This window comes from Anguilla rostrata, chromosome 5, assembly GCF_018555375.3.
Source record: "Anguilla rostrata isolate EN2019 chromosome 5, ASM1855537v3, whole genome shotgun sequence".
Classification (NCBI taxonomy): Eukaryota; Metazoa; Chordata; class Actinopteri; order Anguilliformes; family Anguillidae; genus Anguilla; species Anguilla rostrata.
In genome coordinates this window covers 37,898,911-37,914,425 of record NC_057937.1, presented here as the reverse complement: position 1 = coordinate 37,914,425, position 15,515 = coordinate 37,898,911, and the positions used below count along the sequence as shown (strand labels likewise).

At 49.3% G+C, this 15,515-nt stretch overlaps 1 protein-coding gene across 4 annotated transcripts in view; it reads right to left on the bottom strand.

Moving 5' to 3' along the window:
* LOC135255223 (leucine-rich repeat-containing protein 49-like) overlaps nucleotides 1–15,515 on the bottom strand; it is a 51,109-nt gene that overhangs the window by 21,437 nt on the left and 14,157 nt on the right. For all 4 annotated transcript variants that reach the window (XM_064336097.1, XM_064336096.1, XM_064336094.1 and 1 more), the window contains exons 8-11: nucleotides 14,563–14,706; nucleotides 8,724–8,785; nucleotides 6,098–6,245; nucleotides 2,480–2,563 (exon numbers count right to left, since the gene is read on the bottom strand). In XM_064336097.1, the coding sequence (XP_064192167.1) occupies nucleotides 2,480–2,563; nucleotides 6,098–6,245; nucleotides 8,724–8,785; nucleotides 14,563–14,706 (438 nt within the window). The remainder of the gene's footprint in view (nucleotides 1–2,479; nucleotides 2,564–6,097; nucleotides 6,246–8,723; nucleotides 8,786–14,562; nucleotides 14,707–15,515) is intronic.

Here is a 15,515-nt window from a genome sequence, read left to right as displayed (position 1 = left end):
GACGTATAACGTCAGGAAGGAACCCTGTGCAATCCCCCAGGAGACCGTGCGGTGTACGAGCTCGCCTGAACGCCGGGGCTGCCGAGACACGCCGAGCACCAGGCCCCCTAGGCTGCAGGCTAGTCCGGGTGCCATCTCTTTACAAGCTGCCAAATAGGCCATGAGCATCCGCAGTCCGTCATGAAGACGTGTTACCGCACACGTAGTCAAAGCAATCTACTACTGTTCCAAAGAATAAAAAGCTACAGGGAATACTTCTCATTGGTACAGTATCAGGAGTGCGGTGCAGTCTTAAAACGAGCCTTGGTAATATTTTATAGAAAGTAGTCTTGGTAAAAAAAGTTGTGAGAAATAACAGGGAGTTTTCCAACACGCTTTTTTGGGTTTGTTATCCCCGAAATGTCAGTTTCTGTTAATTGCACAGCCTGGAAATTTGCCAACAGCCATAACACTCTGCAACTCTCTCCTGTCTGCTCACTGATGTTAAGCAGGGATGGGCTACGCAAGTCTTCCCTCCAGACCAAAAAGAAAAAAATAACTATATCTCCATGCAGCGATAGGGACCCTGTGCTGGAGGAGCACATTAAACCTAAGCCATTAAATGTGCATAGAGAACAGGGCATTCCCCAGGGAGAAAATTGAGATTTTCCTGGAGAAAATCTCAACCTGAACCCTCTCAATCTGGCCACATAATCACCCCTGAGTTTATTGATAAGGAACTACGGCTAACGGGCTAGGAATTATGCAGTTTGAATGCTCGATGCAGAGGTAGTAAATTGCCTGAGACCAAGCTGCTTATACAACAGCTTACCAACAAAAGGCATGCATTTCAAAATATGCAACCTTACATTACTTAAGTATTCCAGCAAATATCTCAAGTCGTACAGGGCGACCACTTAGTAACAAACACATATTTCTAGCCCCTCAACTGGGTTAGATAGAAAGCTAGCTTTATGTTCCCGTCACTCATGCTACCTAACATTAAAGTTCAGTTCGGTTTAGATCAAAATGGCCTTGTAGCATGTTTGTTATCACTGATGGCTAGCTAGCCAACATCAAATTATATTCAAAACAGAGACTAATCTATAAACATAGTCAAGGTAGGGTTGCCAACTTCTACAAATTCTCAAAAATACAGAACAGAACGCGACCTGTATGAGTTCAAGATGGAATGTGAGATTATTATGGAAGGATTCCGTGTTGTACGCTCACGGCACAGTTGGCAACCCTCAGTCACGCTAGTATAACTAGCTATTCTCTGCAGTCATTCATGGACATCAAGCTGACTGCGCTTCAGTTGGCAGTGGCTGGACGCATCCCTTATGTGAAATGTGATATGGAGATCATTAGTCTGATAATGTTGCAAGTAGATATATATATAAGATATAACAGTTGGCTTGCTAAAAATTACAATACAACAAATTGTCCATGTTTGTTTTATCAAGTCAGACTGTTGATGAGCTTTCATTTTTAACTGTGATTAGGCATTTGCTGGTACTTCATAGCCAGGCGTTTATGGAAAAATAATGCACACACCCCTAGCCAATCAGAATTGAGCATCAAGCTGTTGCTTGATAATTCCCTTTGTCTCCACATCTGTTGATGTGTTCTGATGCAAAATGGCTGTCATGTATCACCAAGGTCAGTGGTACACATTGTTGATGGCTGAGAAGAGGTTCCACTGCACTTTGTGATTATGTAAAACATGAATGCAATATATTTGCATTATTATTATATAGTTCTTGAAGTACATACACTATATGACCAAAAGTCTCTGGACACCCCTTGGTCTGGGGCTGTTTTTCATAGTTTGGGCTAGGCCCCTTAGTTCCAGTGAAGGCAAATCTTAATGCTACAATCACATTCTAGATGATTCTGTGCTTCCCCAACACTTTGGGGAAGGCACTTTCTTGTTTTAGCATGACAATGCCCCTAGGCACACAGCAAGGTCCGTATAGAAATGGTTTTGTGGGGAACAGTGTGGAAGAACTTGACTGCTTGCAACTTGCTTGCACAGAGCTCTGACCTCAACCCCATTCAACACATTTGGGATCAAACAGAGAGCCAACTGCGAGTCAGGCCAAATCGCCCAATCAGTGCCCAACCTCACTAATGCTCTTCTGGCTGAATGAAAGCAAATCCCTGCGGCAATGCTCCAACATCTAGTATAAAGCCTTCTCAGAACAGTGGAGGTTGTTATAGCAGCAAAGGGTGGACCAACTCCATATTAATGCCCATAAATTTGAACAAAATGTTGGATGTCCAGTGTCCACATACTTTTGGCCATGTAGTGTATCAGTTCAATATTACATGCTTTCCTAAACTAAGAGTACACATTCCCGCCATTTGTTTTCACAAACAGAAAGGAGGAAGACAGAGAAAAACAGGAGCGAGTGCACAATGTTGGATCACGCAGACACGTGGAGGTGAAGAAGCGAATGACGAAGATGAAGGTGCCTCGGGTAACCGTGGAGCGTACCTTGTGGACGGCCTGCTTGTGGCTCTCTCGCTTTCTCTCATCGTCCTTCCGAGCCAAAACGCACGCCATGCGCCTCTCCTCCTCCTGAAACACAAAGCCAACTCCATTAGCTCCACGCTCCCAATAAGGGTTATTCTTGTAGCACAAAGCCCACCCCATTAGAACCAATAACCATTCCCCTTGTACACATTAAAAGGTTCTGTGTCAAATCAACTCTTACCTATTGGACTCGTATGTGCTCTGTAAGGGTTTAATTAACACAGGACAGTTTACTGCATGGCACAAGGCTAACCCCATCAGGAACACACTGCCAATACGGGCTCCCCTTGTTACACAAAGCCACGCCCATCTGGACCACGCTCTCAATAAAGACTCAGAAGAACAATGCCTTGTCACAGGCAACAAAAATATCTACGGTGCAAGCCCCATAACAAAAATGGTGAAATATTTCAGAATATGAATTCTCTGAGTCAGACTCACGCAAGCCCACTCTTGGCCATAATAGCAGGTTCAATCCCTGCGTGCTGTTTCAAAGGCCTTCACACTCGGTGAGAATCGAGCCTGAAGTGCTATCAATATTTTACAGCCGCTGATATACCCACTGAAGCAAATGAGACACTATTGAACCAAAAGTGTAATTTTCTTCATTCTTGCAGCAATACGCTCTCGCAGACATCTGACCTAACAGCAATCAAGAACAGTGAGGAATATCTTATAATTTATTATGCCAAATTTTGAGTTTGAGTGTACTTGGAAAGGGCACTTCTCCTGAATGCATGTGAAAAATACCTGACAGTATTAGTGTGGCACTTGTAGGGGTCTTCATTGTGCAGACAGACTGGTGTTAATGCAGCGTCGCACAGCAGTTAAGCGTTGGCCTTCCCTCCTATTGCTGTGCACATTCTCATAAACAGCCTTGGTGCTGCAGGAGGCTGATTTATGGAGGGAAGTTCGATATTTCCTGGAATCGCTCTCAAAGGGGCATTGTCGCTCCCCGCAGGTGTTTCTCGCCGATTCGGTCCACGATTCACTCCAGACCACCTCTCTCCGCGTGTGCGGCATACAGAAAAGGCATCGCGGCGCTCCGGGGGTCACGAGAATGAATCGAGCGCTGTGTTCCTCTCCCTGCGGATCAGAGCCGCGCACAGCCGGGCCTCTCCGGCGAGGTATTAATCCACAGAGCGATTTCGATTTCACGGGCCCGCTGAAGTCGCCGCTCGCAGGCCCGCTCGGACTCCCTTTCCTTCAGCCTGCGACCTCGCCGGCCCGTCAGAAAATCCCTCCACAATGCGAGCTTTTCAAGCCTTTCTTTTTTTTTTTTTTTACCCACCCCTGCCAAGGACAAAAATACCTTGACTTTGCCCAAAGCCAAATGTCTCATTCACCAAAATCTCCCTGGAGTCTAATGCCGTGCCTGGACCTCCTGGTTCAGCTATTCACTCAGGAAGACAATCTCCCTCTCCTGGGTTTACTGCTTCTCCATTTTACCACTCCTGGTCTTTATTACCCATCATCCTCATTACCCCCGTCACAGCATGGCTCCTGTATGTAAAGTACATGTGCTAAATTATGAAGCCTGCTGCTGCCATCTTTATACTCCAACCTCATGAGCTGTCTTTGTACTGAATGTGTGTGCGTGGGTGTGCGTGTGTATGCGTGTGCGTGCACGTACGTGTGTGTGTGTGTGTGTGTGTGTGTGCGTGCATGTGGGTGTGCGTGTGTATGTGCGTGCGTGCACGTGTGTGTGTGTGTGTGTGTGTGTGTGTGTGTGCATATGTATGTGTGTGCGTAAACGTGTGTGTGTGTGTGTGTGTGTGTGTGTGTGAATACACACAGCCACTGCAGTAGCTCCCAAACCAGATACTGGTCTGGATTCAATCAAGATATGTCCCTAGCTTTGATTTACAAATTACATTAAGTGTTTTTCTCAATATAAACAATAGCTTGGCAAGTCCATTCTGGTGATGGCTGAAGTTGCCAAGTTGTGCTTTAAAAAAAAACACAAACATGAGCACTGACCGGAGTTAAAGTTAAGGACAAATCCAGGCCAGTCCATGTGCATTTAAGGACAAAAACATCTCACTGAAATACAATACTTCAATGATTCAACTACTTACAGTCCACAACATATTATGGCTTAAAATCAGATGGCTTTTGACTCTGTGCTACGGCAAAGGGCATTATCTACAGACAATATTTGATAAATATGGCAAGTGCAAGACGTGCACATGAACGCCTGCGCTAACAAATATCTTCAGTGTTGTGCAGGCGCCAAGAACGATGTAAATGATGTCTATACGTTTAGAAGGAGTAACTGACACGAGCAGAAAAGTGAAAGGAGCAGGTGAAAATCGTGCGAGGCGGTACGCGCTCATGTAGACCGCACTTGGCAGCGTAAATTGCATTTTTGGCAGGGCTTATTGCTTACCGTGGCAAATTGTATTTCATGCGCATCCAGACACTATGAGCGAATACTCGCGCCAAATCAGGTCGGCAGTGCTATGAAACACGCAGATTTTGAGCTTTGCCACCATGTCGCCGGATGCGGCTTGGGAATTAGAGCAATGGCTATCAGTTTGTACACGTCTTTACACAGGAAAATGTCCAGTGTTAAGTCAACTCTAATGGTATTAATTCAACATTTAACAGGTAATATTTGGTGCCTGGAATGTGGGGTGAAATGTTATCTGTTAAGAGTTGAATGAACACAGTGAGAGTTGAATTAACACTGAGACACTTACTGTGTAGTCTGTGCCTGATGAATGAGAGAACGGTAAGGTGGTAAGACAATGACCAAGGACTCAGACCCAAAGGACTTCATGAACTTCGAGGCCACAGCCAATAAATATGTAGAACTGAGCAAAGCAAAACTGAAAAGTTATGCAAAATGGCAGTATATAACTCCCTGCACAGAATGCAAACGAAAGGCTTTGCCTCCTTTGAGAAGCTGCAGGGAGGCTCCGCGCTCCAAACATGACACGCACAACTGCACATGAACGCCAAGTGCAGAGCAAGCTGAGGCCTGGGTTCCTCCCAGACGCTTCCTTTCGCATGTTTAAGGCATCACATTTAACAGGGATTTACTCAGGGATTACACTTCTCAAAATAAAATTCTGTGGAAATGTCAAACGTTGCCTTTTTGGAGGCTGTGGTGTAGATCTATTGCCAATAAGCACGTTAGGCTTACCCCAGTTAAAGACTTATCTTGAAGAACATGAATCTCAAGGGAAGCTTGTGTTGCAAAAGGCCACGCCCCTGCTACAGACTTCCTCCCAATGCTGTCACTGTACCCGGCAGCCCCACAGGATAAACGCATGCGCCTGTACACTCAGACACACATACACATACACACACACACACACACACAACCACACACACAAACACACACAGACACACAGACACAGAAACACACACACACACACACACACACACACACACACACACACACACACACAACCACACACACAAACACACACACACACACACACACACACACACACAAACCCAAACACACACACCCAAACACAAACACACACACACACACACACACAAAAACAAACACACACAGTTGAAGCAAACAGGCGGAGGGTGTGGTTTGCGGAGGGGGCGGGGCCTTACTGTGACACGCTTCATGTCCAGCTGTTTCAGTTGAAGCATGCAGCGCAGGGCGGTCTGCCTGTACCATGTCTCCTGGGCAACGGGGTTCCCATCCAGGGTGAGCTCCGAGAGGGAGCAGGACTCTCCCAGGCAGGTCAGGTCATCGAAACTGTGGCCACACAGACAAACACAGGCTGTGCTGAAAACGGGACACGCCCTCTCCCTCTCCCTTGCTGTGCCCCACACCTCCCCCCCTCCCACACACCACCCCGGCAAACCCCAGTCTCGCTCCACTGCCCTCGGAGACGGCAGATTCCGGCGACTCGGGAAGCCCAGGTGGAGCCGATGCGCTTGTCCCAGGAACACCGCGGCGTGCCAGCGGCGGAGAGACGTCAAACGCGGTCGGGGTGCTTAGCGTTGGCAGGCGCGGCGCGGCGTAGCGTAGCCGGCAGGGAGCGGGCCGGGACTTTTAAGGGCGTGCACTTAAACGTTGGGACGCCGCCAAGGAGCCTTTGAGCCGGATAGAGAGGGAAGAGCTTCCCTGAGCTTCGGCAGCACTGCGTAATCGCTGTCTCCACCAGCGTCGCACGGGCTGTTGGGTCCCAGGAGGGGCGGGAGGGGGGACGGGGGAGGTGGCTATGTTTAGCCGGGCCGGTGAAGCAGGCTTCCGTTCAGCCTGGGCGAATGCGACAGGACACTGAGGCCTTCTGCCCTCATGGGACCCTGCGGAACACAGCCGGCCCGGACCGCTGCACCACGCTAGCCTCTGCGCTAGCCTATGCGCTACCCTGCCGGACGTCCGCACGCTGGGCTATGGCCACACACTCCACGCTAACAGGCCATGCCGGGTCAGAGCAACACAGGGAGGCGGCGCGCTGTTTTCCAGGGGGATGAGATAAGCCAGCGCACACCCTGAGGCCAGGACGAGCCAATCAGCCGAATGAGCGCTGGGCCCGTGTGACAGTTACTCCAACACATACAGACAGCTCCAAAAGAGCTGCACAGGCCCACACAGTGTCTGTGTGACAGTTAATTCAATGCGCACAGACAGCGCTAAAGGCTGTCTATGCGAGCTGGATGACCTTCCACATGGCATGTACTGTGTCTCTGGCTAGAGCTCAACCAACAAACAGACAGCGCAAAGACAGTTGCACAGACACACACTCTGCCAGGTGAACCTAGACAGGCGGCCAAAACTAAAGTTGCGTAAGCATACTCATACTGTGCGTGTGTGGAAGTTAAACCAGCGCAGCCAGTGCTAATTAAGTTAGCGCATACGGAGAGACCGCATCACTGCTGCCAAGGAGAAGTGTGCAGGACAGCAGTACACTGCTGAGGTCACGTTCTGTGCTGATCTGTCTTTAAAATGAACAGCAAAAGCTAAAACTAGCTTAGCCTACCAGTTATACCGACTGAGGAGTACAGGCTTGAGTTTTATCGACTGACAAGGGAAACTGTAAGCAATTAGTTTTCTTTTATATACATTCCCAGAATAAAAGGATATGAGTAGGTCTGGCCTAAAGGCAACTTTAACAGCATCATGGAAAGGTGCAAGCAGAGGCCACTGTGGGCAGGTTAGACCACACAGACACACGCACACACATGAAGTAGCTATGTATCACACACAAAGCTACAATACCACATGGGAATGCTAATGGAATGAAGAGAGGATTTAAAAATATCTGTAACATTAACAACTACTTCATCATCTCTGTTTAAAAATAAGCCAATCACAATTAATCTTACTGCGTACAGTGGAATGGGCCTCATCTGGAATCACAAAGATAAGCATCTCTCTCTCTCTCTCTTTTTCTCTCTCTCTCTCTCTCTTTCTCTCTCTCTCTCTCTCTCAATCTCTATCCCTCGCCTGGAGTTAGCAGCACTGTTTCATAACAGCTAACCTCTCGAATTCATCTGTGCCAGACACGAAAAAAACCAGGATATCAGGAGCTTCCAAACACAACCGCACACAGTAGCGCATCACCTCTAGTCCTAACAGAAAGAAAAAAGCACAATAAGCCTAGACATACTGGCCACAGTCATTTCCGGAAAGATCCTGAAAACGTTGGAGCACTTAACTAATTTGAGCATAATGTGACTGCCTGCTAGCCCGTCTCCTGGGGCCGATCGAGACGAAACTGATATAAATAATCACGCGCTTCTTCTTCAAAGGCGGAGGGGGGTGAGGGTAGCAGCCAGGCGGAGGCACCGCAGATGGCAGCGTTCCTCTCTCTCAGCGCCGAGGACTCCCGCCGAGTCTCGGCTCCTCGCAGTAATTTTCCACAGGCGGCACAAAGACGGCGCAGCCGACGGAGGGAACTTCCGCGCACAAGTTTGGCGCTGGCGCACAAGGGCCCGGCCGGCTAGAGAGAGCGGCGCGCGGACGCGCGGCGGCGGCGCGGGCGGGAGAGGGGTAACCCCCCCCGGCGTACGGGGCGCTCTCGGACGGACGCGCTCACGCCCCCCGACGGCGCGGCGGAACGAGCCCGGCGGATTCGGACTGCGGCTAGGTGAGGCGTGGCGCTGGGCCGGAGGGCCGCGGTGGCCCACAGAAGCGGAGGGGTGGCGGGGGTGCGGGTGGGGATTGGGGGGGGTGGGGGGAGTGGGTGTCGAGGGGCCGGGAGAGGAATAAACGGCGGCTTCTTACCTGCCGATGCAGTTGCAGCTGAGGAAGAGGCGCTGCAGGAAGGGCAGCCTGTCCACCTCCGTCTGCAGGATGAGAGAGAGAGCGAGAGGGAGAGAGAGAGAGGGAGAGAAAGAGAAAGAGAAAGAGAGAGACAATGGGTGGACGTCAGTACGGCTCTGTGCAGGCACGCCGGCGGTCAGTCCATCCCCAGCCCAGCAGCCGGCTCCATCCCCTCAGTCACCTTCTCTCTCTCCTCCGCCGGGCCCGCGCGCTCCCAGCGCCGATCGGCCCGCCCCGCCACGCTGCCGGCTCTGCCTGCGCCGCCGCTGCGCCGCCAGGGGAGGGGAGGGGCGGGGAGGAGAGGGAGAGGGAGGGGGAGGGAGGAGGAGGAGGGGGGAGGGGAGCTTCTACGCTAATGCAGAGATCCTGGCTGCAGGGGCGGCTCCTCCGCTCACGCGGGGGGGGGGGGGAAGAGCTTTCAGACGCGGGAGACGGGATTTAAAAGGCGACGGGAGAATGAGGCTGCGCTGCGGACGATCGCGAGCGAGCGCGGAGGAGGAGGAGGAGGAGGAGCGGCGGTACGGTACGCCGCGGCCAGGGACAGGAAGCTCGCCGCATGCCTGATGAGGGCGAGCCTCACACGCGGGCAGCGGTCCAGCGTGAGCGACAGAGCGCTACGCTTTACAGCTTCACAGAGAGAGGCTGAGAGGGAGAGAGAGAGAGAGAGAGAGAGAGAGGAGAGGGAGAGAGAGAGAGAGAGAGAGAGAGAGAGAGAGAGAGAGAGAGAGAGAGGGAGAGAGGGAGAGAGAGAGAGAGAGAGAGGCTGAGAGAGAGAGAGAGAGAGAGAGAGAGGGAGAGGGAGAGAGAGAGAGAGAGAGAGATGTGCAGTGCGCATGGATGGGGAGAGAGGACACTCCCACCAAGGGGAGGGGGGAGGGGGGAATTGTGCTGTGTCAGACCTCACTGCAGACACGATCTCACCGCACCTTCTTCCTCCCAACCCCGCATCCACTCTCACAGTCTACCTCATCTGCTGCTCCCCTACTCTTTACGCCATCGGGTCGGCGAGGAGTTAAAGGAGCTCTTACGTACGGGTACCGGGCGATAGACGCCGAGGTACTGACGGACCCGACACAGAATGCTCAGAGTAAAGCTTACAGTCATTTATCTTTTTTTCTGTATACCATCTTTGCTAAAGCCGCCCCTGCCACTGCTCCGCTCCATTCGCAGGACGGCTCCCGGTCTCCCGGTTCCCAGAGCTACCTTCTCCACGGCAGCGATGACCCCGGCGCCCCGTGCCCTCCTGCGGCGGGCACTTGGAACGCGCAGCGGGTTTTTTCCCGTGGCGCGAGGGTTCGATCAGTGCCCGTCTGTTCCCATCTGCGACTCGGGGCCGCCCTCTGCCCACACTCTGGCGAGGGCAGGCCTGGCAGCGGGTGAATTACAATTTTTGAGTTTGTTGTGTAAGGGTGTCGCTGGCCTCCATACCGCTGCCCAGAGCGTGTGTTATGTAAATGAGCTCTGCAGCGCTAAACCTAGAAGCTAACCCATTCACAGGCTATAGGCCACCGCTTATGACCTTGAGATAACCTTGACTCTGATTAATACAGGAAAATAAACCTTCATAAGTCTAATTAAATCATTTCAACGTTACAAAAACCTAAACTTACAACTGTAATCAACAACAAACGAAAACAACGTTGAACCTAAAGTATGTTTAAGTTAGCATTAACTGAATTCCCTGAAATATTGATTAGAGATACAGTATGTTGCACTGACAAAGCATGTAAAAATCAATAACCTGGTGAACATTATATTGCACACAAAAGGCCTGGGATCCAGTAACCATGAAATAAAACACTGATATGTATTAACGGCTAAGTAAAGTCAACAGTAAAAAGAGCTATAGGCTAAATACTTAATGCACAATTCCCATAATGCCCCCATCAGGGGTCCAGTGTTTTTAAAACTGACACCATTCACTTGTACGAACCGCCTCTGCAGCCGTCCCTCGAGCTTATGAGGCTCAAATTTATTATCACGAGGTAATTTTCCCTAAAACGCTTTCTCCCCGGCTCGAAATGCAAGCGCCTCTACCAAATCAAACTGCAAGAGCTTGTGAAAACTGGATAAGAAACGAACAAACGAAACTAACGAAAACAAGACAGAGAGAGGGAAAGCGGGCGGCGCATACGCCCGACCGGCAGGGCCGCTGGACTGGGCCCAAATTCACACGCTGCTCAAAACTGGCAGCAGCTGAAAAACCCCTCCCTGGTGTGGAGCCGGGCACAGACAGAGGCCAGGGCCGTGTCTCTTTTCTGTTCCGCCGCGAGGGAAGTCTCATACGCACTCCATGCTAAACTCGGAATTACAACCGCTTAATTCTGCTCAGCCGGGGGGGGGGTTTAGGCAACCTGGCACCTTTCGGGTTCTCTCCTGCGGGCGACCCCGCGGTCATCTTCGTCGTCGCACTTCGCACTGCCCGGGGCGGCTCGAATCTCTCCCGAAACGGGCCGCGCCTCCGTAATTAAATCACGACGGGCAGACGGAGGCCAGACGGGATTAGCTAGCCTCCCGCTAATTTCCGCACAGGAGCCCGAGCGAAAGGCCAAATGGCGCGCGCCAATATTATGGAGACGCGAAACAGGATTGCTGCGCTTCACGCAGTCTCAAGAGAGCCCCGTAAACTGATTCACTTTCACAGGGTGACCTTTGACCCCTTAGGTCCGTGCGGGCACTGACACCGGCAGGCGGGCAAGCCTTTGAAGAAGCAATACTGTTTAACCTAACACGCACGCTGTAAAACCTCACTGAAGGTGCCGCACTGACATGCTTTAGGTGTGGGTCATTGTAGACATGCTAGATTCAGGGGCTAGACGCTACTACAGATTTTTTAAACGGAGAGATTTGGTGTACATCTCTCCCCTTAGAACACCGCATTCAAGTTATGACAATTCATTCAAATTATGCTACGGTCATTTTACCGCAACAATAAGCTTACAACTTGCGAAATGTAGCTTCTGTAAGCATGAAATCTGCAAACATTCTTCTTTACACTTAAGGCACGTTAGTTTTTGTCAGTCCCCATTGGCTTTTGAAACCTGACACAGAAAGGAGATTACGTGAATTTTATTTGCATGTTTGGAACTGTCGTTTGCCTTGTAGGTGCTTGCAAGGCCAAATATTGTCACTTTAAGCACCTCACCCACTTGGTCTGAGGCATAGATTGTTACAGTGCAACAATCTATCTTGAATGCCGTGAAAAAAATTGCAGATTTAGTATAGTACTGACTGAAAGTAACTGTGTAAATGAACACAGCTACAAAATATCCATCTAAATATTGCTACGCCCATTGAAAGCTTGTCTTGCACATGCGGATAGCAATGCTTATTGATTTCAGAACCTTGGACAGCTCAGTGGACTACTCAGACCACATGATGTTGGCTCAAGAGTAAACCTGGATGAGCCAGGAACCAGAAGCAGATCATACAGTGCAGAGACTATTCCACACAGGAAGGTTTGTGTGGTTCTAGGTAATCTCTTTCATCCAGCATTCATAGTTTAGCCTAATGTGGTAACTGCTAGGTTCTGACAACATTGTTCAGTTTTTTCCCCATAAAGAAAATATATCAAAGAGAACTGCAGTAAACTGCAATGGAAACTGAAAGACATAAATTAGGAGTCACGTGCGCATTAGGCTGCAGACTGTACATAACATGAGCTTGGGAGTCCCTCATTCCCAGATAAATTGTGTTAAACTGGCTCTCTCTGTTTCTGAACCACAAACATGAGACAATGACATGCATGATGCACTGTTAGTGAACTTGTTTCAAACAGAATGCAACTAAGTACAACCTGATTACAGTAAGATTTGTCTGTAGCAAGAACATCTTGCATATTTATCCTACCCCTATAATAAGGGCGTCGTGCTCGTTGTGCCAACACATCTCCCCAGGCTATATTCTCCTGATCGCACCCTCCCACCTCTGTCAATGCAGCTGCTGAAATTAGCCAGCCACACCTCAGCTGAGGAAAGATGATGTCATCAGATAGTCAACTCGATGCATCCCGTAACCACGCCGACGGGAAAGCGGTCGAGAATTTGAAAAAAAAAAAAAAAACGCTCCCCACCTTAAGCCGTGTCTCGCAGTGCAGCGGTGCGTGACTGCTAAGCAGGTTACGGCTTTGTGTGGGGGAAACCTGAGACCGGTTGCATGCGTACGGTTTTAGGTGTCCTGTGTTTAACATTCCGGACGTTCCGCCGCAATTTTCCCCGGCTTCTCCCGCGTCCACGCCCAGTCTCCGCTGACAGCTCGGTGTTTGTTTGGCCGCCAATTACTCACCGACGCCTCGTTATGCCCTCAACGCAAACTTTAACGCGGCAGCAAAAACACGCTACACGAAGGGCTTTCCAACAAACACACGCAGGTTAGAAGCTACATTTTATTTCTGTATTTATTTTTTCATTTTCAGTACATATCTTTGTGGAGTGTGTGTGAAAAGTTCATGAATCCAAGGAGGGGGTTTACTGTAATTCCCTTGAGCAAACTACAGTGTGTAACCTGAATTCAGTAACTTCAATAAATAGCCACCGACATAAGTGGACAATGTCATCTACATTAGCTGCCCCGAAACAGCCTTCAGTAGGCTACCAAATGTAATCTAACATCTATAATGATATAATCCAGTCACTGCATAGACTGATCCATGTTTTAAGGTAAAGCTCTCTGAACTTCTCTTTAGGGCATGTTATTTCAGGCTGTCTTCTTTTGGTAAATAGCCTTAGATGCATATGAGATAAAGCACCCAATAATTTAATCATGTCCCTGAATCACTGTACAAGCACGTGACATAGATTTACTTCAAGTGTAGGTTTCGACTTGTTTATAAAATAAACCTTGATAGCTATAGCTCATCCTTGCAACCTCTTCCAAAAATCCACTTTATATTTCACAAGGATGAAGAGAAAACACTTCAAGAGAACATTTTAAGATTTCCCTGTTTAGGTTGTCCCTGCAATAAAATCTTGGCAGGATAGCCTTATAATGAAAGACACAAGACGAAAATTTTGCTGAGGGGCAGAATTTTTCCTCCCTCCCGGAATTAAAAAAATACTATATCCTGTTATTAAAATGGAAGCCTTTCCAACCCAGATGTTTTCAGGAAACAAAGACATGGGTGAGAAATAGAGCTGACAGTGCATTTGCTTTTCTTCAGTGCATGACCTGGGTGCGTGCACATGCAGATGCTGCATCATTCTTTATGCCTGCATTCAAGCAAAGTGTCAGTGAAAGAGGGGCTGCCTGTTAACTGTGCTATCAGTATGAATGGCTGCAGAAGCAACGTTAGCTCTGCTAAGTTAAGTGGTGTAAATACAATCACGAGTTGGTGGGTGCCAAGTTAGCGAGTCACTGGACATAAACTTGCTATCCCACCCACCACTTCCACTGCAGTGAATAGTACAACAATACCTGGCAACCTCAAACTCACACTTCAAGTGGCGCTGCACAACTAGGCCAATAATCACTGTGGGCGGTGGACGGATACAAGGTTATTTGTCAATTATAGTTCAGAATTTAGCAGCCTCTAAAACAACTAGGATCTCGTTATTCTGTTTTTATTTTATACTTGTTACAAACATGCAAGATTTTGCAGCCTTTGGAGATGGTGGGAGGTGTGTTTCTGTCTGTAATTAGCAAAGCTAAGAGTGATAATAATTTTTCGCTTCTGTCTGCAACCACTCATGGTGGTAGCACAGTTAGCATGTAGCCCGTAGATACCAGATCTGAATGCAGGCTGGAGCCTCTCCCTGCAGGTTGGGGCCCAGCGTCGGCCCAGCGTCGGCCCCGGGGCACTCACCACGCAGGAGATGCGGTTGTGCCGCAGGTTGAGCTCGGTCAGGGAGTCCAGGCCCTGCAGGCCCTCCACCCGGCTGATACGGTTCCCCGACAGGTTCAGCACACGCAGCTCCGACAGGTGGGAGAGGTTCTCTATCTGCGCAATCTGAGGAGAGAGGGAGAACACACACACACACGCATGCACACACACACACACGCACGCACATGCACACACATGCACACGCACACATACATGCACACACACACACACACGCATGCACACACACACACACATACACACACGCACCACGCACACACATGCACACACATGCACACGCACACATACACACACACACACACACAAAAATTCAAACAAGTGTCAAACAAGACAAAAAGTGGACATGCCTACTGTAATAAGCTGCAATATACTGTTATATGTATACGTGCTTACATTACATACAAAAGCTATATCCAACATTCGTTATTTCTTGAATTAAAAAATAAATGTTAGCCCTCTTACACTGGTACAATGAGTGCAGCTCTCCACACTCACAGTGAATCTCCTGCAGCTGACTGGCCAGCTCGGAGTCTTCCCTGATTTTGGATTGGCCGGCAGCCTAGGAGCTGCAGTCACACAAACACAGCGCCGCCCCCTCCGGGAGGTAACAGGCTGCAGACAGCTGCGTGTCACCGCTTACACCTCCACTGCTCCACGGCCAGGCTACCTCACCAAAGCGAGGATCCCGCCCAGATATTAAAGCTTCTACACGGAGACTGGCGCTCCTCTGACTCAACGCGTTCACACGGAAACAATGGCCGGGGTTTCTCAGTTCTCATTCCCATTTAAAGATTAGCCATGTCTCCAGAGTATCAGACAGACTGCAGTCAGCACTGTGATCCTGCCTTTTGTCCTCTGTCTGTTTTTAATGAATGAAAAGGCTAAAACAAAGCCAGGGAAATTACATGCAGAAATCC